Source organism: Equus quagga, chromosome 2, assembly GCF_021613505.1.
Source record: "Equus quagga isolate Etosha38 chromosome 2, UCLA_HA_Equagga_1.0, whole genome shotgun sequence".
NCBI classification, from domain to species: Eukaryota; Metazoa; Chordata; class Mammalia; order Perissodactyla; family Equidae; genus Equus; species Equus quagga.
In genome coordinates, this window is record NC_060268.1 from 147,890,227 (window position 1) to 147,917,702 (window position 27,476).

The window sequence follows — 27,476 nt, forward strand, 5'->3', positions numbered from 1 at the left end:
GCCGCACGCGCACACACGCTGAATTAAGGATATCATGAAGTCTCTGAACTCTTCAGGGCTGATATATGTCTGGGTGCATATGAATTTCTTTTTAAAAAAGAAATGTGGGGATAAAGCTTAAAAAAGGTGTACAGCTAGTGTTGCCAGAGTGGCAGCTTATTTTGGCATAGTGTTTAGAAATTAACTTGCTTGTTTTTAGTTAGAGTTGAGGAAGAGAGAGTAGAGAAAGATCAACAGAAGGTGAGTAAGGAAGAGAGTGGAGCTGAGAAAGCTCTGGGAAGCTTTGATTTCCCTATTTTTTCTCCTGGTTTTTTCTAGTATTGTAGTTGACTATGGATGAAGGATCCCTTTGCATTGCAAAAATGTTACTAGACTCCTAAGCCTTGTGTGAGTAACTGGTTGTTCCTAAGTTGATATTTGTAACTGGGTGACATTTTAGTAAGCAGTCAAAAAATTTGGGGGGAGAATGAATGTAGTAAGTGAACAAGCCTTTTAACAATAGAAATTATTGAAGTTTTACTAATTCAGCTGAATTGAAAAGTCAGTCTGAAGTTTGAGCCTAGTCATTAAAGAAAGCCATATTGCAAATTAACTTAGTTTTGATCCAGATGTTTTTATTAAAGAACAAGAAATTCATTGAGGAGTGACTGCACCAAATCACACATTTTAAAAGTAATATTTTACTATATAAGAATAATCAATTGATGCAGTTTCTTTTCCTATGTTGTAAAAAAAGTGAGTAAAATCTCTCATGCCACCTTGCCTTCCTGATGACAAGTGAACACAAATTTCTGAGCTTCAGGACTAACATTTCTATTATATTAAGTAGGGTTAATTTTCAGTTATCTATAAGATCAGTATCAACTGTGTTGTGACTTTTTTGGTGACAAAATTTTGTTTCAGAACCCACATCTTTATTTCCTAGTCTCCTTTGAGAGATGTGCTTTATATCACTTAAAGAAAGCAATTCCACTTGGGCCAGTGCTATTTAGTTTGGGGGGTAAGTTCACACCCTGAAAGTAGCTAATTTTTCACATCTTAATGGAAGGATGTAGAGCAGAGATAGCACTTTTGATTTTATAACCCTTCATTCTTATAGGGAACTGTGAAAAAACATACAAAAAGAGAAACAAAATATCTTTACCCAGTAACAGAGCCTAAAATATTCTCCCTTGTAGACTCTAAAGACAATTGAGGCCTCTCAGCTGATGTGGTCCTAACTGATAGTTTAGGTTAGTCTATTTAAAAAGTTGGTAAAGCAGAGTATCTTAAATATTTTTAACTTAAAACATAAATGAACATTTGTTCACCAGTCTTTTGACACCATAACCTTTCTTAGTATCTCAGGAAGCCACTCTCTCTTTTGTAAAAGGAGTTTTTCTGTGCCTCATTGAGACTGAAGGCAATGGGCCTTATATTAGGGGTGCTTAATCTATTGCCAAAATAGTCATCTGTGAATTTGAAAAATAAATTTCCAAAAGTATATAGATTACCGTTGTCCCTATGTACATATCAGAAATTACCAAATCAAGAAACTCAGTGTTTGTTCGTTCAGACACCTTTTATTCTTTGTCTGTGGAGTATTTTATACCATATTTAAATTTGCTGCCTTTCTGGCAAATCTCTTTTTCCAAATGAAGCAGGGAAATTATGAATCAGAACAATAATTCTATCTTTTTTCCTAAGATTGTTTGTTAGGTTGGATCTAGTTTAAGAAAGTATGTTTTATCTATCTAGATCAGCTCTGTCCAGTAAAAATATAATGTGAACTACCTATGTAATTTAAAATTTTCTGATAGCCACCTTAAAAAAGAATAAACACAGTTAAAATTAATTTTAATAATTTAACTCAACATGTCCAAAAACTTACCATTTCAGCATTTAGTCAACATAGACACTTAATGAGGTATTTTACCTCTTTTCCATACTAAGCCCTTTGAAAATTGTGTATTTTACGGTTACTAGATGTCTCATTTTGGACTAGGACATTTCAAGTGCTCAGTAGCCACATGTGGCAAATTGCTGTATTAGTGTAGATTTAGATGATATTTTCTTGTTCTGCCAAGATTTCTTAAATTTGTTCTTAGTTCTAATTACTGTTTATCTCTATTTTAGCAATCTTCAAAGTGTGGTCCTCCATATCCTTTTAGAGATCCACGAGGTCAAAATTACTTTCATAATGATAGCGTTATCTGTCTTGTCTTGTTCATGCTCAGTCTCTCATGAGTGTAGTCTAGGTTTCTAGAGGCTACATGACACATGATATTGTAACAAATTGAATGCAGAAACAGGTATAAGAATTCAGCTGTCTTCTCTTAAACCAGATGTTTAAAAAGATTTGCAAAATAGGGGCTGGCCCTGTGCCTGAGTGGTTAAGTTCGCGTGCTCCACTGCAGGCAGCTCAGTGTTTCGTTGGTTCGAATCCTGGGCGCGGACATGGCACTGCTCATCAAACCATGCTGAGGAAGCGTCCCACATACCACAACTAGAAGGACCCACAACGAAGAATATACAACTATGTACTGGGGGGCTTTGGGGAGAAAAAGGAAAATAAAATAAAATCTTAAAAAAAAAATTTGCAAAATATGAAACAGTGCCACTCTTCTCACTAAATTTGTTTTTGTTTGGGAAAATATAGTTATTTTACATAAAATATTATTTATGTTAATAAGAAATGGGTTTATTTTTATTTTAAAAGGAATTAGTACATACATACAATAATCTTTAAGAGTATAAAGGGATCCTGAGACCAGAAAGTTTGAGAACCACTACCCTAATGTATGTTGAATTTCTTTTGTACTGTTACTATTAATGCTTTTTATTTGTCATTCTTGACAACAGGTATTCTACGTAAGTGAATTTTCTGAATAACGAAGTATTACGGGACATTTTAGAATGCTTAGTCATTATTTGTTATATGGAGCATTTTCTAAAATACAGTGTGTACATCTCTTCTCAAAGAGAAGATATTGAACATAATTTAACATATACTGGATCCCCCCTGTGACAACTTTGCGTCCAGAGCCCACCAAACCAAAGAGCTCTATGCAGAGTCCATCTATCTAAGCATTTGTAGTGTGTTGTCTCTTCAGTAAATAAAACTACTGCCAGCCTGACCTATCTAAATAGATAACCAGACTGCAACATTAATTTTCTCTTGATGTAGTTTAAAATGCAAGCATTTCCAGCTTGTTTGCAAAGCTAGTAATTTAAAATATGTTATAAATAATGAATTTTGTAGACAGAAATTCAGTTTAAAATATTTTAATTCAGAGACTCTAATATAGTGAAATATGGCTTTAAAAAATGTTTCATGATGGAACGGAGCCAGCAATTATTCTTTTATCAAAGATTGGTTTAGATTGTGAACAAAAGTGTTTTATCTTTTAAGGTACCTTTTGGAGGATAGAGGATAGGCAAAGTAAATTTTACCAGAATTTTTTTGGAGGGGGTGGTAAGTGAGGAGGATTGGCCCTGAGCCAACATCTGTTGCCAATCTTCCTCTTTTTACTTGAGGAAGATTGTTGCTGAGCTAACATCTGTGCCACTCTTCCTCTATTTTATGTGAGATGCCACCACAGCATGCCTTGAGTGGTGCTATGTCCGTGCCCAGGATCTGAACCTGTGAACCTCGGGCCGCCAAAGTGGAGCACGCAGGAACCTAGCTAATACACCACCAGGCCCGCCCCCTTACGGGAAATTTGAATATAATAGAACTTTGTATTCAATACAAAAGCTGTTGTGGAAAACTGTGAATATCCTTCTTATTGGCATCTAATAGAAAAATATGAAAGAAATCAGAAATTTAACTCTATGTAGTTTGTCCTTCAGTAAAGACTGAAAGTAGGAGCTCATATATTAAAATAAAATTTTAAAAATGGTTGACTAATTATTTGTTAGCAGGAGCAGAACAGGTCCTCTAAGTTTTTGTTTGTTTCAATTTTTTGAAATTATATTATGATCTTACATATAACCTGTGTGATTATATTGTCGAAAAGACCATTGAGGTCCATGGTGGGTACTTGTGAAATATGACCTTTGATTAGTTATGTTATTACTATATAAAATTTTTCTGCTATTTATTAAACACACAGACTCTGCCTAGAGAGGCAGGTCCATTGTTTATTATGCCAAATTTAAGTATTTTGAGTTTTTTCCCTCAGTGAGTTCTGAGTGTGTTTTCCCCCTGTGTTCCCTGTTTGTACTTATCTTCAGTCTACAGCAGCTGGTTGGGTATCCTGCTACTATCTGTTCTTCAACACATCCAGCCCACTGTTTGTAGGCTGGCCGCATTCCAGGGCTTCATCCTCAGTGTGCTCCTTCTGAGGACTCATGGATAACACTTCCTAAACTCCTCAGGAAGCTGGATCTAATAACTGTGGTAGATCCAATTCTTAGAAGGCTTATAAAGTAATGTTCTTTAATCTTTAATTTAGTCTGAAGTTTGATGTCATGTTAATACCCAATAGCTTCTTGATTTAAGTCTCTAATTTTTAGTTAATCAGTTTACCATTGCACAACCTGCTGCCCTGTTTTTCCTCATGAAAGCATTAGGTTGTGTGCAAGATTTCTCTTGTGCAAGGTAGTAGAGGACAACTGCTGTATTGAAGGTTTGCTTTATTTATCTGTAGTGCCCTGTCAACCTGTACAATTGTCCATGATTAATTTCTTGTCATCTCAAGTATAAAATATCAAGAGCACAGTCATCTTACAAACAAGGGACTTATTATTAGACTAAGGATTTTTTTTCATTTCCTTTTTTGGTTACAAGGAACAGAAAATCATACCATATATGCCTACTTTTGGAAAAAGGGGATTTATTGGAATGATATGCATAGATTAAAACCAGAAAGCTCTCTGTGCCTCTGCTATTCTCTCACTCTTGGCTGGTCACTCTTTTCCATATTCCTCTGTCTAAAATCTGGAACAGGCCTCCTCTGATTGATATCCTAGGAAGCATCAATGCCTTTTATGTCAGACCACCTACATATGGCCACCCAGCCTGGAGGTAGCTGCCTTTCAGTTGAGAGCCTCTCTCTCCTCCAATCTATGGCCATTCCTGCACAAAGAATAGCAGTAATGCTATGGGGACTACAAATAGGTCAGTTTAAATAGAAGTGAACATTGGATTGGGCAGCAATGATGCTCAGTGTATCTTTCCTCAAACCTGTCTACACTTCCAGCCACTGGCCTTTCTCTCCTCTGAAGCTTCTGGACAGAGCAATCCCTGCTCATTTCTTTCATTTCCCAACTTCCCATTCATTCACCAATCCATTTCACATGGTTTCTGTCACCACCATTCCCTTGAATCTGTTGTCTCCATGGTCCGCAAGATTTCATAGTTGCTCATTCTAGTAGGCACATTTTAGACCTAACCACTCTTCATCGTTTAACATTGTTGACCACCTTTTTTCTTGAAACTTTATCCTCCCTTACTTTTTAACATATCGCCTTCTTTTGTGTTTCTTATCTCTTTGCCCATTCATTCTTAATCTTCTTTGTCAGCTCATATCATACATGCCAATATTTCTCATGGTTCTGTCCTTATATTAGTTTTGCATAACAATTGCTACATAACAGTAGCATAATGGTAACACTGTCAATTAGAAAAATTCTGTAATGTTGTCATGAGAAGCATGCTTTTGCCTACTGAGCATTGGTTCCTTTTCTAGTCATTCACAAATCGTATGTTTCTATAACCCAGTCTAGAATTTTCTTCAAGTTTTTACACATTCTTAAGTCCTAAGTCCTCTTCTTTACAATGAGGTGTCAAAGTATGTTTATTTTCCTGAAATTTGAAATAAAGCATTGTTGTTCTTCATTTCATTTATTTTGTAATTTATGAAAGGATTCTCAGATTCTCATTATGCTTCACACTTGGACCTGAAATAGCTTTTACCATTTTTCCGTTGCTTTGGCCCAGGCTGCCATTCCTCTTCCTTCCCCATTACCACTGTCTCAGTTGGCACTTCATTTCTTCCAGAAGGCCTGGTTCAGCTTCTAGTAGCGCTCCCCTTCAGTCTGTTCCCTACAATGCTGCCAGAGTGATTTTTCTAAGATACAGATATGATCGTGTCACTCCCTGTACCTTCCAGGATAGAATCTATGCTCCATAGCCCGAAGCCTTCATGATATGGTTCTTGTCTACCTTTCCAGTCTCGTCTCGCTGGGCCATTCTCCCTTTCTGATTCTATATTCCAACTGCATTGCTCCCTACATTCTGTTGTTGCTCAGTCTTAGATAACATCCATGACAGTTATCAACAAAAAAACACCTTCTATATATTAAGTTATTGTAGATATTTACAGCTAAGTTAACAAGGCTTTGTTACTGACGGGCCATTCATTGACCTCATTTTACAAGTTGGTTTCTTTCATTAATTACCATCTATAAGTGGTATAGTGCATCAAATTTGCCTTTTCTTCCCACTATTATTTAAGATGTTCTGGTAGAACAAAGCATACAAATAAGCAAACGTGGCCCCAGTAGTTAATATAATTCTTATTTAAGTATCCTAATATTTATAGCAAGGAATGATTTACTTTTTAAAATGCATAGTTTATTTTGGTTTTATTTTCCTAATCAACATACTCGTTCTGTACACTTGAGCATCTTGCTTTAATTTACCAAGATTATGCAAATTATGTAATCTACTAAGACTGTTTTATAGAAAAGTATCTCATATCACTGTCTTATTTATCTCTTTCTCCAATTTTTGTCTCTTCTCCTTGGGAATCTACATTATAAATCTACTAGAGATTAGAACTGATGGTTGTTAAATGGCTTTGTTGATTGAATCAGTTACTTGTTATTTTTTATTATTTGGAAAATTCCCCAAGTGAACTAAGCAATGTTCTTTGGGATCTCCTTTTATTAAGAAGGGGTGGAGGAAGGAGTAGGAAAAGAAAATGAAATATTGAGTCTTTCCTAGATTGCAAGGACATCAAAGATTTCCCTAAGGTACACTTAGTTTTTAATTTCTTCTGATTAGGTGAGTTGCTCCTAAGGCTATTAAATTTCCTTCAGTGTATATCTGTACAAGTAGAGAAGATAATATCAGCCACAAACAGCTGTTGTGAAAACAGGGTGATATGTGTAACTCACCTGTTATCATAGGATAAACCCTTAATGTATGATAGCTACCATAGTGAGAGACTGTGAGTTGTAGTGGTTTACGAATACACACTTCAGGGTCATTCAGATTAGAGCTTGAATTCCCACTTGCCAGCTCTCTGAACTTGAGCATAGTGCTTCAGATTCCTCATTTGTAAAATGAGGAGTAAATGCATATCTCATAGGAATGTTGTATGAAAGCACGTAACGTAGTACTAGGCATATAGCAAGTACCCAGTAAATGACTTGTCTTAGTATGTTGTTAGCACAGGAATAATCATTTCTTGAGCACCCGTTGTGTTGTGCTGTAGGTTCTGTACAAGACTGTAAATGATATTGTCTATGATTCTGAAACTTCAGATTCATAACTAAAATCTATTAGAGGACTACTTTATTTAAGTTAGGCAATATGTTTAACTTTTATAGGCTGGATCATGTAGGCTAATCCTAACACAGAAGTATTAACTCAGACTTCACTGAGCCTAAATCTATCCAAGAAGCAAGCTCAAACAAATAAAGCAAACAAACAAACAAAAAACAACAAATTCTGTGAGCAGCCAAGATTTCACATGCAAAAAATTGCACATACATACTTTCCTCGTGAAAGTATTCCTTAAGTTCTCGTTTAGTGTCCATCACATCTCTGTTGCTTGTTAGCTGAATGACTTGAGGTGAGTGTCAGACAATTCCAGTTTCCTCATCCATGAAATAAAGGAGTTGAATAACTCATTTCTAAAAATCCCTTAATTCCAGAAGCATTTTAATTCTGTGTGTATACTATCTGAAATTTCTTTCTGGGCTCGTTCTTTAAAAAAAGGAAAACATAATAAATTTACTCTAAAGTGCAAGATCTATGCACAAAATTCACTTATGTCAAGCTCTGTGATGAATAAGGAATTTCTGGTCTGGCATGAAGGACCAGTATGAAAAAAATTATTTCAGTGGAATAATTTAAGTAAATTACAAACATAAATAAGAATTTGATTTTTGTGGAAATGGTCACCACCAGAAAAAGCTTTGCAGAGTAGTTACGATAGAATAGATTATGCTGCATTAACAAATTAGCCCCAAGTTTCAGTGCTTGAAAACAGTAAAGGTTTATTTATTGTTAGTGGTATAATGTAATGTTGGTCAGCAGTGGCTTCACTCCACATAGTCCCTCAGGGACCCAAGCCATTGGATTCTCTAACATGTCAACCTGTAGCCTCCATGATTGTCACGGTGGAGGAAGAGAGAGAAGACTTGGGGATTTGCCCACTAGCCTTAAATGACTTAGTACTTTGTGGTCCACAAATGACATCATTTCTACTTGTGGCCTATTAGAATTAATCAGACGGCTTCACCTATCTGTAAGAGAGTAGGGAATATGGGAGAGTGAATATTTGGTGAGTGTAAATGTTTTTGCTACATAGCATATGAGCTGATTCTAAAAAGGTAAATGGAAATCAATGAGGATGGAGCAGATGAAAAAGAAACTCTACTGTGAAAGCAAAGAAATTGTAAAGAAGTGGATGTTAAGGAAGAGTTAACTACTATATTGTGTGAAGCATCTGGAAGCTAGAACATAGTGTAAGCTGGAAAGAGCTGAGGATAAGCCATGAGGTAGCTCTATAGCTGAATATTGCACAGGTAATATGATTTTATTTATAATTTTAAAATAAAGATTAATTTATATTATGAATTTTATAGTTATTCTTTTGTGGAAAGTGTGTAAATGGGTAGATTCTAGCTATAGAAAGATTGCTCTGTTATCTGTGCCTAAGGATTCCTAAGTGCTTAGCACTATTTTTTTTAAAATCCTGGTACCCAAAGTACAGAGTGCTTAGAAAGAAATGAACTCTGCAGGGTTTATCTTTTTACCTGAACTTTTCAAGTTGTGTCAAAAGACAAGAAAACCTTCAATGAATCAACGTAAGTATTAGATACATGTTAACTATTGAAAATAATATTTGTGGAGGTCACAAAAACAGTGTTACGTAAATACAAAGTTAAAATAGCAGTTAATATTAATGGAGTGTGTACTATGTACAAGGATCTGTGCTAATTATTTTATACTTATTATCTCAGCTAAACCTCACAATAATTCTTTGAGGAAGGTACTATGATTATCCCCATTTCCAAACTTTATCAGTTTGTAGGTAGGTAGAGGATATGACTGTTTTCATTTTATGCTTAATTTGGTCCTAGAAAAGGTAAGTCAATGTTATATATATGTTTTATCTCTCTGTCAAATATCTATCATCAAAGTAAAATCTCTGTGATAAATGTTTATGATTTCTGCAATAAAACAATTTAAATATAGCTAGTAGGAATTATGCTGCATTGTTAACTTTTCTGTTTTTAGGGTTTGGACAGAGGATCTAAAGGCCAAGTTTCCACTTTCAGCAGTTGTGTTTCAGCTGTTAGCCAGAAGAAGGAAGCCGCTGAAAACAGAAGTTCACCTGCACATCTTGTTTTCCCTAACATCAAGAATGGTAATAAATAAATAAATTAATTAATTAATGTAGTTATAATTATTAAAGGTACACATAATCTGTATATGTTGGCTGAAAGTATATTTTCCAGCTATTTAAAAAGTAGATTTTAATTATTCAGCATTGTTCTGGTAGATCTTATTAATGAATATGATAAGAAAAGGAAAATAAGCTGTATAAATGTTTACAGAAAGGAACAAAATCATTATTTTTAGGTGCTTGTTACCTGGAGCAAGACAATGAAATACAAAGCTCATGAGTAATAAGAAAATTTGGTTAGGGAGCCAGACACAATATAAATATACAAAAATTCAATAGATTTCCTTATTTGAGCAGTAATCAATTAGAACACTTCATGGAAAATATATGAAGCACTTAGAAATAAACCTAAAATAAAATGAGCAAAACATATATGAAGAAAATGAAAACTTTATCAAAAGACTAAAAGGTGGTTTGAATGGAAAAATTTAACATAAATATCATAGAGCTATCAGATACACCCAGTTTACTCTCTACATTTAATAAATTTTTCAACAGTTTTTTTAGGGAAACTTAAGAAAATGATGCTCTATTTGATCTATAAGAATGATCTATTTGATCTATAAGAATAGAAGTCTGAGAAGATACAAGAAAAATAATGAGGGAGCCCATTCCTCCACTGGACCATATGTTATAAAACTGTACTAATGATAACACTGCCACGAGATAGCCAAATAGATGGAGATAGGTCTGTAAAAAGTCCTGTATATAAATGGTATTAAATTATTCAAAAAATGAAATTAGGCCAACTCGATAACCTGTTGAAAATAATAACTTTAGATTTTTTAAAAGTACAAAAGTATTAGAAGTAAATGCAAGAGATTGTTTTTATAATAATTTTCTTAGAATGACAACATTGCCAACAGCTACAGAACAAAAAATTGATGTTTGAATACATAAGAAAATTTAAAACTTCTATAAGAATTTTAAAAAGTCGTAAACAGAGTTAAGTACAAACATCACAGTCAGTGAAAAATACATCCTTGAATCATAAAGATCATTAATAAATCATTAAAATGAAGATTCCAGGAGAAAAAAAGCAAAGGGTATGAACAGACCAATCAAAAAGGAAATATGAGGGGCTGCTCCCATGGCCCAGTGGTTAAGTTCACTTGCTCCGCTTCAGCGGCCCAGGGTTTCACGATTCGGATCCTGGGAGCGGACCTCGCACTGCTCGTCAGGCCATGCTGAGTCCACATCCCACATAGCACAACCAGAAGGACCTACAACTAGAATATACAAGTCCTGGGGGGCTTTGGGGAGGGAAAAAAAAACAAAAGAAGATTACAACAGATGTTAGCTCAGGTGCCAATCTTTAAAGAAAAATAAAGGAAATATGAACAGTTAGTACACATGTGAAAGGATGCTCAATCTCACTAGTATTTAAAGAAGTATAAATTAAAACAAAGAGTTACCATTGCCCTACTCAGTTGCAGAGAATAAAAGGATTTATATCAGTGGTGTTGTCTAGGGAGTGTGAAAATTGGCATTTTTATGAGTATAGGGCTTGGAAATTGATACAGCCTTTCTGGAGGGCAAATTATTGACGCATACTCAAATTTTTAAATGTTCATATACTCACCCAGGAATTCCATTTCTAGGAATTTATTCTAAGGAAATAATGTAACATACGTGCAAAGATATATGCAAAGAATGTACATTGTTTATAATAGTGGTATTTTAAGCAATCTGATTGAATTGGTTAACTGAATTATAGTAATTCATGTTGTAAATACTTTGCTTCTATTAAGAAAAATGTGATATGTGTATAAAGTGAATAGGAGAAATGCCCACAGTACATTGTAAAGTGAAAAATGCAGGTGACACAATAATAGGTAGAAAATGATTCGAAGTTTTTTAAGTGTAGGGAAACCTTTTATACTTCTTTGAGCATATAAAGAGGTATGGAAGGATGTCCACTGATCTGTTAATGGTTTCCTCGGGAAAGTAGGATCGGGTGTGTATTATTAATATGCTCTATTTCTTATACAGCTCTATATTGTTTTATCACAGGAAACATATATTACTTGCATAATTTTAAGTGTGCTTTGCCCTGTAACAAAACAAAACAAACCTAGAAATGACTAAGGACATAGTTTCTGGTACATTCCCTGTGTCCATAAGCTATATGTGGCATAAATTATTCTTGCACAGATTTTCTGTTGACACTCCACGCTAGTGCTAGACCTTTTCTACATGCAGGTTGGTGTTTACGTTACTTCATTTATCAACCTTTGCCTTTGATAATGATAACTTCTTTCTTCCTTTATTTACACATACACACACACACGCACACATACATGCACAGGTATTCCATCACCTCATTCTTACCCCAAGAAGGCACCAGTGCTCGTCTGTCACAGTCCCCCAATCCACAACACAACAAAACAGAACAAACCTATAACTGTGATCCCCTTAGAGAAATAAAGAATTAAAGAAAATGAGGCTATTTGATGAGGAAGAGGAATTGAGAGAGGATTTCCATTTTAGACATATTAACTAGATAATACCTATAACTTTTATTTGTGTAATATTTATAATTTAGAGAAAACGTTCATATACATTGTTTTATTTGAGCCTCAACAATCATAAAATAAAAGATGTTAGAATCTCCATTTTATTTGTTTCCTATTTCTGCGTAACAAATTAGTACAAATCTAATGGCTTAAGAACGGCACCCACTTATTAGCTCATAGCTCTTTAGGTCAGAGGTCTTGGCCGCTGTGGCTGGGTTTTCTACACAGGGTCTCACAAGGTGTGGGCTGGGCTCTGGGGAAGAATCCTCCTGCATGCTCCTTCAGGTTGTTGGCAGCCTTCATTGTTTGTGGTTCTGAGACTGAGGTCCCATCCTCCTGCTGGCTGTCAGGATTGCTCTCAGGTCCTAGAGACCACTCACAGTTTGCCATGGGCCCGCTCACAACTCCTCTCACAGTATCACAGCTTCCTCTTGCAAGGCTGGCAGCAGGATCCCTTGTGTTGAATCCCCTTTGTGTGTCTAGTCTCTCTGGCTTTGTCTTCCAAAACCAGTGGAAGAAAACTCCCTGCTTCTAAAGGACTCATGTGATTAGGTTTGCCTATCTTGATAAACTCTCCATTTTAAGGTTAACCAATTAGTAACCTTAATTGTATCTACACAATCCCTTTTGCCATGTAATTTAATTATGATGTAACACCAGGAGGCTGAGAATCATGGAGACCCTTTTAAAGTTCTGTTCGTCACACCAGTTTTATAAGTAAGGAGACTGCGGCTCAGATAGGGTAAGTGACTTGGCCAAGGTCACACTGCTAAGTGACAGAACCGAAATCCAATCCCACATTTTCTGACAACAAAACTCTTGTTCTGACAGATAGAGGAAATTCTTGACTGACTTGTTTCTCTTGTCTGATTAATCATATCACATTAATCACACAACTCTAATTACATCATCCTGAAACTCCCTAATGCTTCCAAAATTAAATAAAAAATTTTTTCCTTAACACTCAGTGATGTTCATAATATGACAGCAGCTTTTCAAATTTATCTCCCACTTTTCTTCTACATGTAACTTACATTTCAACTCTTCTCCTGGATGCCTCACATCTTACCTCAGAGTTTTTGCCGGTTTGTTCCCACTGCCTGAAATGCACTTCCCTCTTCTCCACCTGTCAGATCGTATCTGTTCTTCAGAGCTACCTCTCTCCTAACCTTTGCTTATTCTCTGCAACCAGGTGTAATTCTTCCCTGCTTTGACTTGCCATTTAGATTTTTTTGTTGTTGACTCTTAATAGTCTCCCAGTCTTGTGTTATCTGTATACTGTAATCTCCTAGACTGTATGTTCCATGAGAGAATAAATGCCTCTGTAATCCCTGCAGAGCTTAGGTCAGTTGCCTTGTCCATCAGAGGTTCTTAGCAAGTATTTATTGCATAGAATAAAATGAGAGAACTTGGGGCGGGAAAATAGCTGTGAGAGTGGATGTACCAGAGCAATAATAACAGCAGCCACAACAGCAACTTCATATAGTGCTTACTGTGTGTTAGTTATGATTCTAAGCATTTTAAGTATATGAGCTCATTTAGTCCTTACAACAGCCTGAGGTAGGAATTATTTTCCTGTCTTAAGGGTAAGGAAACTTAGAAACTTAGGCCACAGAAAGTTTTAAGTGACTTTCCCTGCATGAGTTTACATAGCTAGTGAATGGCAGAGACAGAAAAAGGAAAAGAGAGCTTAAGGTAGTTTGGGATAATGCCTTTATTAAAAGAAGGTGAGTTGGTGAAAGAAAAGGAAGTGAGTTCTGAAGGAGATAAGAGAACCAGGTTGTACAATGACTTGAAAATCAAGGGAAAAGAAAATTTAAAGAGGATTTGATCAACAGTGTCATTGCTAAGAGCAGACAAGATGACTAAACACTGAGACAAAGCCAGGAATTTGTTAATGTGTTTATTGGTGACCTTTTTTTTTTTTTTTTGGTGAGGAAGATTGGCCCTTAGCTAACATCTGTTGCCAGTCTTCCTCTTTTTGCTTGAGGAAGATTATCCCTGAGCTAACATCTGTGCCAGTCTTCCTCTATTTTGTTTGTGGGATGACACCACAGTATGGCTTGATGAGCTATGTAGGTGTGCGCCAGGGATCCAAACCCACAAAACCTGGGCCACCAAAGCGGAGTGTGAAGATTTGACCTACACAACTGGGCTGCCCCCTATTGGGGACTTTTAAGAGAACAGTTTTAGTAGGATGATATGAGAAGAATTCAAATTGTAAAAAGTTAAGGGGTAGATGAGTGGTGAGGAGGTAGGGGCAAATGTGGACTCCATTAGAGTCGCCTGAACTGAAAGAAGAGAACGCTGGAATCTTGCAGAGCAGTATTGTCAGGGGAGGGGATCTAATACAGAGGGAGAGACTAAAGGTGCAGTAGGAACACAGAATAATAAAATGAAGAAATAGGAGAGAGAAGTGGTATGAGGATGGGATCAAGGAAGAATACAGCATAGGGGTTGAGATGTGGGCTGCAGCAAGGAGAGATGGGCACTTCTTACTCAGATGATGGAACAGAGGGAAGAGAGGAGCCAGGAGGAAATGGAAGTAGAAAACTCATTCCTTTTCACCTTGAATTCGCTAGTCCCTTTGGAGGGTGTATGAATTTCCTAGGGCCACCGTAACAAAGTACCAAAAGTTTGGTGGCTTCAAACAACAGAAATGTATTCTCTTATGGTTCTGGAAGCTAGAAGTTTGAAATAGGCTGTAGGCAGGGTTAGTCCCTCTTAAAGGTTCTGAGGGAGAATTTGTTCCATGCCTCTCTGCTGGCTTCTGGTGGTTGCCAACATTCCTTGGTGTCCCTTGACTTGTAGATGCCTCCCTCCAGTCTCTGTCTTGGACTCCCATGGCATTCTCCCTTGTTTGTCTTTCTATGTCCAAATTTGTCTCTTTTTATAAGGTTGCCAGTCATTGGATTAGGGCCCACCCTAATTCAGGATGACCTCATCTTAATTTGATTACATCTGCAAAGACCCTGTTTCCAAATAAGGTCACGTTCGCAGGTCCTGGGGTTTAAGACTTCTTTTTGGCAGACATCGTTCAGCCCAGCAGGTTAGGAACCTTGACAAAATGGAAATGTCTGCTGTGGAGAATGATAAGGAGTCAAAAAGAAATGATGGATAGCCGTAGCCTTCTTTCTTTGGACTATGTTCAAATTCCTTAGCCTTTGATTCTACACTCTGATTCCCATCTGTTCCATCCTGGCTAGACTAACATCTGAATCTCTGAATCCAGCTTGTTGCCTGTGTGTCCACCGCCTGCCTGCCTCCTCCTTGGGTGGCTATATTGACTCTGAGTGTGGTCCACCTACTTGAGCTCCTGCCGCTTGTCTGATTCCCTGGCGTCTGTGCCAGTCTTGGGGAGCCTGGTCAGCCCCAACCTGCACCTGGAATGAAGCACCACTCCAGAGGAATAGACCTCTTAGCGTACTTCCTTTATCTTACTGGTCCTCCTGGTGTTGACTTCTAGCTTCGATGTCTGGATGCCACCTGAATTCAGGTGTGACATGGTGTTCATAGGTCAGGGCTGCAGCAGAAAGAATTGTTGACTAAGTCTTCCAAATGTAAGCATGTTTATATTTCCTTGATCTTTTGGGAAGCCTCTCTTACTTGCCAGTAAGATTGTTTCCTCAGAGATGCATCATTCTTGGCAGTTATTACAGTTTTCCTCCCTCTTCTCTGGTCGCAGGACCTATGCCGGGTTTTCTCTAACAGCTTGTCTCCCCGTCTGATCTTCAAGTGGTATTAGAGAAACTGCAAACGCCCAGCGTGGGCTTACCTAACAGCTGAGGGATGCCTTTCCTCCCTGTAGATCACATGACTAGGTATGCCTGTCGAGTTGGCTGTCCTTTTAAAGATGAGAGAAGTGTAGGAGTTTTACCTACTATAACAGCTGCTAGGGATGATACATCTTCAGAGAAACAACGTAAATGAGAAGTAGTGGTCGGGGGTAGTTAGCACTACATTCTCTCTCACTCCTTTGTATCTTCGTTTCTTTCAGCAGAACATCTTTAAAAGAAATGAAGCAGTTCCTCTCCAAGCCTTCTAAAATATCTTTGTACTCTTGGTAATTCAGAAAAGAGTAGACATGAATTCTGACATTTACCTCCAGGGACTGTTCCCCTCCCAGTTCAGTCCATTTCATGAGTTTACTCTGGAGGAGCCCTGATACGATGTGATGAACTGTGTTGTTTTTACACGCTTACATAAATGCATCCCGTAATCTTTGCCACTCTGAACTAGACAAGGGAAGACCAGACTGGTCTTCAGCTCAAACACTGATTGAATCTGTGTGTGGTGGGGTCCTCTGATCTGTTCTCAAGTCAAGTGCCACAGAGTTTTCAGTTTCTTCAAGAGCAGCTTGAGAGGCAGTTAGGGAAATAAGCTGTTAGAAGAAACCCAACACAGGACTGGCTCCCTGGGGAGAGAAAAGCTGCCCTAGGTTTCCTGCCCTCGAAGAAGTATCTCTAAGGCCTCAAATGACCCCTTCTCCAGGTTTGTGCAGAATGAACTGATTTTGGACTAAATCTCCAAGATCCTTCCCTCCGTCAGAGTGAGCTTTTCTTAACTATTCCTGTGGGAGAGGTGTATCTAGCAAGAACTTAGAGTGCCTTGCTGCATTTATGTGTTTATTTCTCTGTCTCTTTACTAGTCTGTACGCTCCATAAGCTTTTATTTTGGGGAGGGAAAAGGCTATCCTTTTTCTTTTTTTATATTAAAGTTAATTTTTTGAATAGGTAACACATTTTTGTTTCAAAAACCAAAACTATAAAAATAAGTATGTTTCAGATGTCTCACTTTCACACTTTTCCCTGCTGCCTTTGTATTCATGTGTTTCTTTATGCAAATGAAAGCAAACATAAATATACATTATTTTCCATCTTTTCTTAAAGAAAAGGTAACTACCTACAAACTGTCCAGCACCTTGTTTTTTTGGTTAATATATCCTGGATCTCTTTCTATATCAGTACATAGATTCTTTATTCTTGTCTATTGCTATATTGTGCTGTATTGGATGTATTATAATTTATTTAATAAGACTCTATTAAAAGAAATGAGTTGGGTTCATTCTTTTGCTATTGTAAACAATGCCACAATGAATGACTCTGTACATATGTCATTCTGTTTGTGTGCAGGTTTATTTATAGGATATTGCTAGAAGTGGGATTGTTTGGTCCAAGAGTAAATGTAGTTACAATCTCCTTGAGTTTTTAATTCATCTGTGTATCTCCAGGATCCAGTGTCCATGGTACATGGAGTCTTTACTCAGTAAGTAATTTACTGAATGACGAAATAAATGAGAGGTACTTTTTCTGAGTGTCTGGTCAGTTTGCCCTCTTGGGGTCAAACCCATCCAAGGCTATCATAAATTCTCTAAGATAAGCCCAATATAAACCATCTGTTCCATTAGAAATAACCTCCTACAAAGAGGAATTTTGATTATTTTTATAAATAGACCCATAAAAGAACACTTCACCTATGCTTTTGTTTCATTTTTATGAAGACACACATCGTTGAACTTAGTAGAAAGTCTGTCTCCAAAAACCAATGAATGTATCATTTTATTTGGCTCTGATGGCTAAAGTCCTATGAGTCAGAGTTTTTTCCCCTTCTTTCTTCCTTTCTCTCTCCCACCTTCAATTTTATTTTTTGCCAAATGTTCAGAAAAGTCATCCTATAGACAATGATGTAAACACCACTTGTTATGACTAATCCACTCTGGTCTTTCCCTGTTTCGGCTGCCTGCCACTACTGAAGTAGTCAAAAGCACTACTAAAGTACTGAACTGATGGAGGGATCCTTCAAATTGCAGCTCATTTAGTATCTGCCTGATACTCACAGGTTGTAAATTATAGTACTAAATAAGAACATGCATCTTTGAGTGTATTACTACCAATAACTGTCATTGTGACCTTTAACATTAAACTTAACCCTCATTTATTCATTTATAGAATGAGAAAATGGGGCATTAGGAGTTGTAAAATATCTTCTACATCTGAGTTTTATGATTTTCCAACATATTGATTTTGCTTGATCCTTACTGAGTTTTGTTTGACATTTCATAGTTTATTAGCTCCTGCTTCTTTGTAAGTTTAAGGTTCAGTTTTGCTACTTGTTTTTATATGTGGTAGAAGCTATGGCATCATTCAGTAGTGAAAATAACATGAGTTTTGTAACTTACCAGGCTGAGTTTGAATCCTGGCTCTGTAACTTACCAGCTATACGATCCTGGAAAAGTTATTTAACCTTTCTGTGCTTATTTTCTCATCTGTAAGATAGGACAATAAAGAAGCTACCTCCTAAACTTGTAAGGATAAATTAAAAAAGCATTTAAAAGCATTCAGTTCCATGCTTTGTGAAATTCAGTAAATGTGACTGATCAATATATACAAGCAGCCAAGTAGTAGGGGAAGGGATTGTGATGGGGCAGGAGTTTCCATTACTCTTACCTCATGAGTAACTGACTGCACAAATTGTTTAAAATTTGAAACATGTCACGCATATAAAAGAATGTAATCAACATATGGTTTTAATAATAATAAAATGAAAACTCGTGAACTTAGCACTCAAATTAAGAAAAAAACATTACCAGCCCCTTAAAAGACCCAGTGAGCCAACCCCAATTGCATTGCCCTGCCTTTCTGTCCAGAGGTAACTACTATTCCTTTGATTTTTTTTAATAGTTTTGTTACCTCTGTTTATTTCCGTAAACAATATACTGCTTAGTTTTGAAAAACTGCATAGCAAGCACAAACCTGGATGTGTAATGGAGGGACAATATTGCCACTGCTAGGCGAAGATTCCCAGGGGATGTTAATCTTGAACAGTCTCTGAATCACATCTGGCTCTAACTTCCCCAAGAATGTCTGAGTCCCTTCTGGGGAAGTCAATGGGTAAGGTTATGAGTGAGTCCTCGGAAACAAAGGATAACTCTTGGGATACCTGACAGAGCTGGGATTTGGACTATGTATTAGATGGCTAGGAGAAATATGGCCTTTCTGGCTGTCAGGCGTACCTTCAGTGAAAGCAGTGAGGTGAACTGACTGTCCTCACCTGATTCAGATAGTAGAACAAGAAATGGAGAGCAGGGATTTCATTTCCCTACTGTCAAGACCAGCCAAAGCGCAGATAGGGCTAGGCTCACCTCTTCGTTCCATCTTCAGTTAAAGAAGAAGAGTACAAAGAGGGTCAGGATCTTCGTGATGACAGGCATCAAAATTACTAACTGATAGGTCACTCTCTTCTAGTCTGTGCAGAGTACAGCTCTCATTAGGCCATTGTGACCCGGCCCCTTTGTATGAGATGGCTCCATCTCTCTACTTCTGTCTCTCTGGAAGTGTGTGGAGCCATCTTTTGTCTCGGGGAGGGTGGCGGGTGGCGGCTAAGATTGCACAGTGCTCTTCCTTGGTGTGGGTCTATTTTCATTCCTTGTTCTGCATATTTGGTATGCCCTTTCCATCTAGCAGCTCATGTCTCTGAATTCCAAGAAATCTTGTAGGATTTTTTTGTTGATGATTTCTTCCCATCGACTTTTTCTGTTCTTTGATTCAGGATCCCCTATTATCCAAAAGCCAGACCTTCTGAACTCCTAATCGTCTTATTTTTTTTCGCTTCCATTTTCCATTTCTTTATCCTTTAGCTCTATATTTTAGAGAATTTCCCCAAAGCTCTTCTGTTGAGTATTTTATTTCTGCTAATATCCTTTTAATGAACAAGAATTCTTTTTTTCCCCTTTGAATATTTCTTTTTTTATAGCACCTTGTCAGTTAGTGGTTGTACTATCTTTTATCTCTCTGAGTAAATTAGTGATAAGTTTTTAAATTTTTTCCTCCCTGCATGATTTCTGATTCTTCCCGGTTGCTTTTGTCTGTCTGTTTTGGTCTCAATCTTACGTATTGAACCCTTTTTTCAGATGTTTGGTAATCTTTGGTTTTCTTCTCATGGTTAACAGTAGGGGACCAAACAGATGATTGGAAGGTGAGGCATGGATAAGATTTGTTGACTATGAGCTTCATTATAGGGTGATATGAACAGGCTACTGGTTTGGGAACCCTGATATCAGTATCAGTTATTTCTTCTTGGTCAGGTTCCCCAGAGAAGTGTCTTGTAGTCTCCTTTCTTGGGAAGGGACAGGGTAAGGGTCTGGCTGCAATGTTCTGTTTGCTGGGGGAAGAGGGGTGGCTGTCTCTGCACTGATCATTTAATATTCAGCAGTTAATTATTTACTGCCCCTATTTCTTGGGTTAGTTTGTATAATCTCATCTGTGTCTAGCATTTCCCCAGTCCAAAGCCCCTCTGTTTCACTCTCTCCAAATAGTAGAAATTTTCACACTTCTGCTGGAGGAGATATGGGGGAGGGATAGTCACTCAGAGGCAGGGAGGGGGTCTAGGGATCTAACTTTTTCTTCAAACAATTTTCACTGTAACCCTGATTTTAGTGCCCCTTCCCCCCCGCCCCCCCACCCCCACACACACCCAGTTCTCTATTCTGTGTGCTTTAAGGACTTTGTGGTGTAAATCAGGTTGCTTTTCATCTTTCCCTGTAGAGGTTTGGTATTCAGTTTTCTCAGGTCTCTCTGCTTTCTAGCTTCTTTTTACCTTTGAGGTTATGGCCTTTTCCCTCTTCTCTTTGTCCTTGCAGATTTATGTCTTTAAAACAATGACAGAACCTTCTACTGTAGTCTTAGTAGAATTTTGGGAGGAATTAAATATGTGTGTCCAATCTGCCATCCTAACCTGGAAAACTGCCATTTGTTTCTTTGTTTAACAGATGAGGAATGTATTCTGAGAGATTGTGTGCGCCAGATTACATGTTCCTGTGTCTCTTTTGCATAATAATAAACCACCCCAAAAATTAGTGATTAAAAACAACTGCAACATTTATTTTTTTCACAAACGTGATTTGGGTGGGGATCAGTGAGGAGGCTCCTCTTTGTTCTCCTGAGCCTCAGCTGAGGTGGCTCAAAGGCTGGGGGCTGGACTCACCGGAAGCCTTGCTCGCTCACGTGCTGGTAATTGATGCCAGCTATAGGCTTGGGCTTTCGATGAGTTCTAGCTGGAACACCTACACCTGGCCTTGTCATTGGCTGCTTGGCTTCCTCACAAGAGAATGGATTCCAAGAGTGAGCCTCCCAAAAGAGAGAGCCAAGCAGAAATTTTATTGCCTTTTGTAACCTATTCATACACCATCTCTTCTGCCACATTTTTCATTAGCATTGAGCCACTAAGTCTGGCCCATATGCAAAGGGAGAAGAATTAGACTTCATCTTTTGATAGGAGGAATATCGGAGAATTTATGGACATATTTTAAAACTACCACATCACGTGAATGTAAAATGTAGATCCAGAAAGAAAAACCAGGTCTTTTGATTCTTATTTTAGAACTTTTTCTTAAACCCTGTTGTAGGACAGTAAGTTGTAACTAAAATCAGGTGTTTAGATGACACACGCATGTTATGTTTCCATGGTTTTTCAATTTCTCTGTTATAGGTATTCTCTATATTCAATTTCTCATTATGTAGTTCACTCTAATAGAGAATTTTTTAACTTTTTTGATTGGTTTATAAGTCCTGTGTATTTTATTCTTAGATAGTTGTAGAGATACAAGTTAGAAATCATGTCTAAACCAATGGTTTTCAAACCTATTTTTGTTCTTGTTTTTTATTTTTGTAGCAAAATGCTTTTTGAAAAACAAAATTTTTCTTAGAGCATCATTATGTTAAGCAGAGAATAGCTGAGCTGCTCTGAGTAAACCCATCCACACAGCACTGCTCCCCTGAGGTGGCCCTTGAAGTTCTTTGGAACCTGGGGAATGACTGACTTAGGCCATGTCTTTCATTTTATAATGTCAAAACTGAGGCCTAAAGAATTTCCATGAGTTGTCTAAGGTTAAGAAAGTTAGTAACACAGCCAGCAACAAGACCTAGTCCCTTACTTCCAAGGCTGGTGCCTTTTCCATTATTTATTTATTAGTACTTATTTAATTACAAATTATACTCATGTGTTACTTAACAATGGGGATACATTCTGAGAAATGCATTAAGTGATTTTGTCGTTGTGCAAACATCACAGAGTAGTGTACTTAGACTAACCTAGATGGTATAATCTACTACACACCTAGGCTGTATGGTACCAATCTTATGGGACCACTGCTGTATGCAGTCTGTCATTGACCAAAACATCATTATGCAGCGCTTGATGGTTTGGGATGAAATTTAGGGTATAGCATTTTGCGATGCTGTGTCACCAGCAGCAAAGCTTTTATATCAATATTTCCTCTCTAGATGTAGGAGGATAAGGAATGGAGGCCCCGGTTCCTCTTACTGAACACCCAACCTACATAGAGACTCTTGTTTACCTGTGATGCTGCTGTTGCCATCTGTACTGACTGGCCAGGAGTAATCTTCAGTCTCCTAATCATGTGGCCTATTTAAAATGTCAGTCTTTGTTTTGGTGGCTAGGTTGTGGAAAGCTACATATTACTAGTTTCCAACTAGAGTCAGCTACGATAGCTTCTTCAAAATAGTGAGCTGGTAAAATTTGGTTGATAATCTCACACCCTTATATATAGTTGTATTATGATCTTCACATTTTTTTAAATATACTGCCAGCCCCCACCACAACCCTTATTCTTGCACTGGCTTCAAATGTTTTACTTAATGTTTCTAAGCAACCAACTAAAATTGGCAACACTATATTAAAAGAAAGGGAAAATGATTACTGCTTATCAATTTAGCACAGAGTGTTCCCAAGTATTGCCTGAATGAAACCTAAATGACAGGTTTTTACTGATAAATATATTTTGGCTTTTTTCAGTGTATTATGATATTCTATATTGCCAAAAATCTGCATATAATAGAACAAAGATTTGCCCATTCTACTTGTAATATCAGTTTGAGATTTAATTAATCTCTCATAACCACATTGATTTTCTCTTTTGAATTAGATTTTAATAACCATCTGTGAGAACAGGCTGAAAGCCTGTCTCTGGAAACAATGCCTTGATATTCAGGGACATGAGAGCAGCTGCAAGCTGTTATTCTTCCTTTCTTAATAGCTGAATGTCACATCCTGTAGTTTGGCTTTCATTCACTAATGTGAGCAAAGGATTCTGCCTTTCTTTCTGACTCAACTTCCATTAACATAGTACATTAATATTCTGCATTACTCTTCAGTCCAAGTTACCTTCTGAACTAAAACTAAATCTCGTCTGGACCTCTGGTTCTAACCTTACCCTATAATCCTCTTGGCCTTGGCTTTACTATTTCTCTTTATATAAGAATCTCCCCACTCTGAGGCTTTGCCAAAATCCAGTTCTCTTACTAACTAAAATTTCACTCTTCTTCCGCCTCAGCGTGGTATTAATAAAAATGAGTGGGTATAAAAATGTGTATATATGCTATGTGAGTGAATAAGTTAATTTATATTTGAATGAGTCTGTTTATATCTAATAGTGGGTGTTTATAGCCAGCTTGGGAAAGGTATGTGGGAAGGGAAAGGAAAGGGTAAGCCTGGTGAAGAGGAACAGAAACTGTAGAGGAGTCTCAAAAGATGATAGTAATAAGACTGGTGTTGGAGAGAGGAGACTATCATCTGTTTCTTTTCTGCTGAGATGCCCTTTTCTTTCCCATTAACAAAGATTTCCAAACAATCCATAAGAAATTATTTATAGAGAGATCTAATTTTACTTGCTAATAAATTGAGCCTCTGTCCAATTTCTGCTTAAAGTACAAATTACTAGAAGTTGGATATTTCCATATTTAATAAAGGGTATAAGTCAATTATGGAACTGAATTTAAGAAATTTAATAATGTTTTATATTGTCAGCATCATTGCTGTCTCTTCTAAAAACCATTGAACAATATTTCTCAATATGATCCTCAGACTGGCAGCATCAGCATCAACTGGGAACATGTTAGAAATGCAAATTCTTGAGGAGAGCCCTCAGACCTATTGAATCACAGACTTTGGGGAGAGCCTGGTAATCTGTGTTTTAATAAGCTCTTCAGGTGATTCTGACACACAGGAAAGTTTGGAAACCTTTGCTGTTGAGTATAAGAAATTAGCATCTTTGTACTATTTTCTAATATGAAAGTTTACCTTAAAATGTACCCTAACCCTAATGAAATTTATCTTAGTCGGTTGAAGTAGCTGATAGATCCAAGGATAGATGCTTGATTGGGAGAGTGGATAAGGAAGGAAGGAAGACCTTATAGCTATGTTACTGCTGTGATGGTTGATATGGCTGTATTTGCTTAGTTGAAAACATGTCCTGATTACATTAGAATTAAATTCTGTATATGTACATTTCATTATTGTAGAATTTAGAATCTATAAAATATTAATCCATTCTGTTGGTTTGGAAGTACTAATACTTGAGAAAATATAACAGCCTAAGTAAAAAGCTTGGTGGATGGGCTCAAAAGCAGAGTGGAGGAAACAGGAATTAGTGAGCCAGAATAAAGAACAATGAAAATTACTCAGTCTGAACAATAGAGAGAAAATAGACTGGAAAGAAAAACATGAGCCGTCTGAGAGACTTGTGGGACTATAACTAAAAATGTTACATTCTTGTCATTGGAGTCTTGGAAGGAGAGGAAAAAGAGGGTACTCTGAAAAAGTACCTAAATAAATGACCAAAAGCTTCCTACAGTTGGGAAAAGACATAAACCTATAAGTTCGAGAAGCTGAGCAAACCCTATGCAGGATAAATCCAAAAAATGCACAAGACATATCATAATTAAATTTTTGAACCCCCCCCAAAAAAAAGGTTGAAAAGCAGCCAGAGAAACACAACACCTTACCTATAGGGAAAAAAACATTGAAATAACAGTAGATTTCTCATCAGTAATCATAGAGGCCAGAAGGAAGTAGCTGAAAGAACTGCCAACCCAGAATCCTATATGTGGTGAATATATTTTTCAGCAATGGAGGGGAAAGCAGGACATTCTCAGATGAAGGAAAACAGAGAATGTGTTGTCAGTAGACCTAATCTAAAAGAATGTGTTAAAGGTTCTCTAAACAGAAAAGAAACAATAAAAGAAAGAACCTTGAAACATCAAGAAAGAAGAAAGAACATGATAAGCAAAAAATAGGTAAATACAGTATACTTTTCTTTTTCTTTTATATTTTCTAAATTATAGTTGATGTTGGAAACAATCATTATAACACTGGTGTGGTCCTAAACATGTGTAAAGGAAATAATTAAGATAATTATAGAGAGAAGGGTAAAAAGATGCTAAATAATGTACAGTTTCTACACTTCACTCTAACTGGTAAAACAACACCAGTAAACCATGATAAGTTATGTGTATGTAATGTAATATCTAGAGCAATCTTTCACAAACACTACAGATAAATCAAAATAGAATTCTAAAAACTGTTCAAGTAACCCACAGGAAGGTAGGAAAAGTAACAGAGAAAACAAAAAAGAAAATGACAGAGTTAAGCCCTGACATCTCAGTAATTACAATTAAATGTAAACAGTCTAAATACATCAGTTAAAAGATAGAGATTGGCAGAGTAGATTAAAAACATGACCCACCTCACTCGTGTCTACAAGAAACTAAATTCAAATATAACAGTATAGGCAGGTTGAAAGTAAAATGATGGAAAAAGATATAGAGGAGTGGCTATAGTACTATCAGATAAAGTAGACTTAGAGCAAAGAAAATTACTGTAGACAGAGAGGGAGATATATAATGATAAAAAGGATGATCACAAAGAAGACATAGCAATCATAAATGTGAGTGTATCAAACATTGGAGTTGTAAGATAATGTGGAGCAAAAACTGGTAGAACTGAATGGAGAAACAAAAATTCACAATTGAGTGTTGGTCTCCAATGATAACTGTGGATTTGGTAGAACTAGACAGAAAATCAGCAAGGATATAAAATATAGAAGAACTCAACATCATCAACCAGCAGGATCTAATAGAGATTTAGAGAACACTCCACCCAACAACAGCAGAATATACATAATCTTCAAGTGCTCGAAGAACATAGGCCAATGTTGACCACATCCTGGGGCATAAAACAACCTCAAAAACTTCACAGAATTGAAATAATATAGAGTATGTTCTCTGACCACAGTAGCATAAAATTAGAAATCAATAAGAGAAAATAGCAGGAGAATCTCTAAACACCTAGAAACTAAACAGCACACTTCTAAATAGCACAGGGGTTGAGCCAGCCCTGATGGCCTAGTGGTTAAAGTTTGGCACATTCTGCTTCGGTGGCCCAGGTTTGATTCCTGGGCATGGAACCACACCACTCATCTGTCAGTGGCCATGCTGTGGTGGTGGCTCACAGAGAATAACTAGAAGGACTTAGAACTAGAATATACAATTCTGTAGTGGGGTTTTGGGGAAGAAACAGAGAGAGAGGAGGTTGGCAACAGATGTTAGCTCAAGGTGCATCTTTCCCAGAAAAAAATGAAATAAAATAACCTGTGGGTTAAAGAGGAAGTCTCAAGGGAAATTTAAAAAAATGAATAGAACTGAATGAAAATAAAAATACAACATATCAAAATTTGTGGGATACCGCCAAACCAGTATGGAGAGGGCAGTTTTTACCAGTCAATGCATACATTAGGAACAAGGGAAAGTTTCAAAACAAATATCTAACCTCCCACCTCAAGAACCTAGAAGAGAAGAGCCAAATAAACCCAAAGCAAGCAGAAGGGAGGAAATATCAAAATGAGAACAAAAATCAGTAAAATTGAAAAGAGAAATATTGAGAAAAATCAATGAAACAAAGAGCTGATTTTTTTGAAAAGATGAATAAAGTTGACAAACCTCTATCAAGACTGACAGATTATCAGTATCACTAATGAAATGGGATGCCACAGCAGACCCTACAGACATCAAAAAAATAAAAAATACCACAAACAACTCTGCGCACATAAATTTGACAACTTAGATGACATCAACCAATTTCTCGAAAAACACAAACTCATCCAATATGAAATACTCCTATCAGCAATACATGAAATATCAAATTGATCCACATCCTCTCCAACATTGTCATGCTTTTTAATTCTTGGCAATAGAATGGGTATAAAATTGTATCGTTGTGTTCTTTAATCGCATTTCCTTACTCACTAATGAGACTGAACATCTTTTGATGTGTGTCATTTGTGTGTTTTCTTCTATTGTGTGTTTCTTTTATTTGTGTTTATAATCAAATCATCTGAAAATGACAGTGTTCTTTCTTTCTAGTCCTGTGTCTTTAATACCTTTTTCATGTCTTTGCACTTGCTGGAAGCTCCAGTACAATGTTGAATAAAAGTACTGATAGTAGACTTGTTCCTGTGTTATTTCAGCCCTTATTTAAAAGA

General features: G+C 36.9%; 1 protein-coding gene across 2 annotated transcripts in view; it reads left to right on the forward strand.

The window, feature by feature from the left end:
• Positions 1-27,476, forward strand: part of HECTD2 (HECT domain E3 ubiquitin protein ligase 2) — a 79,204-nt gene that overhangs the window by 6,343 nt on the left and 45,385 nt on the right. For both annotated transcript variants that reach the window (XM_046654182.1, XM_046654183.1), the window contains exon 2: positions 9,458-9,587. In XM_046654182.1, coding sequence (XP_046510138.1) covers positions 9,458-9,587 — 130 coding nt within the window. The remainder of the gene's footprint in view (positions 1-9,457; positions 9,588-27,476) is intronic.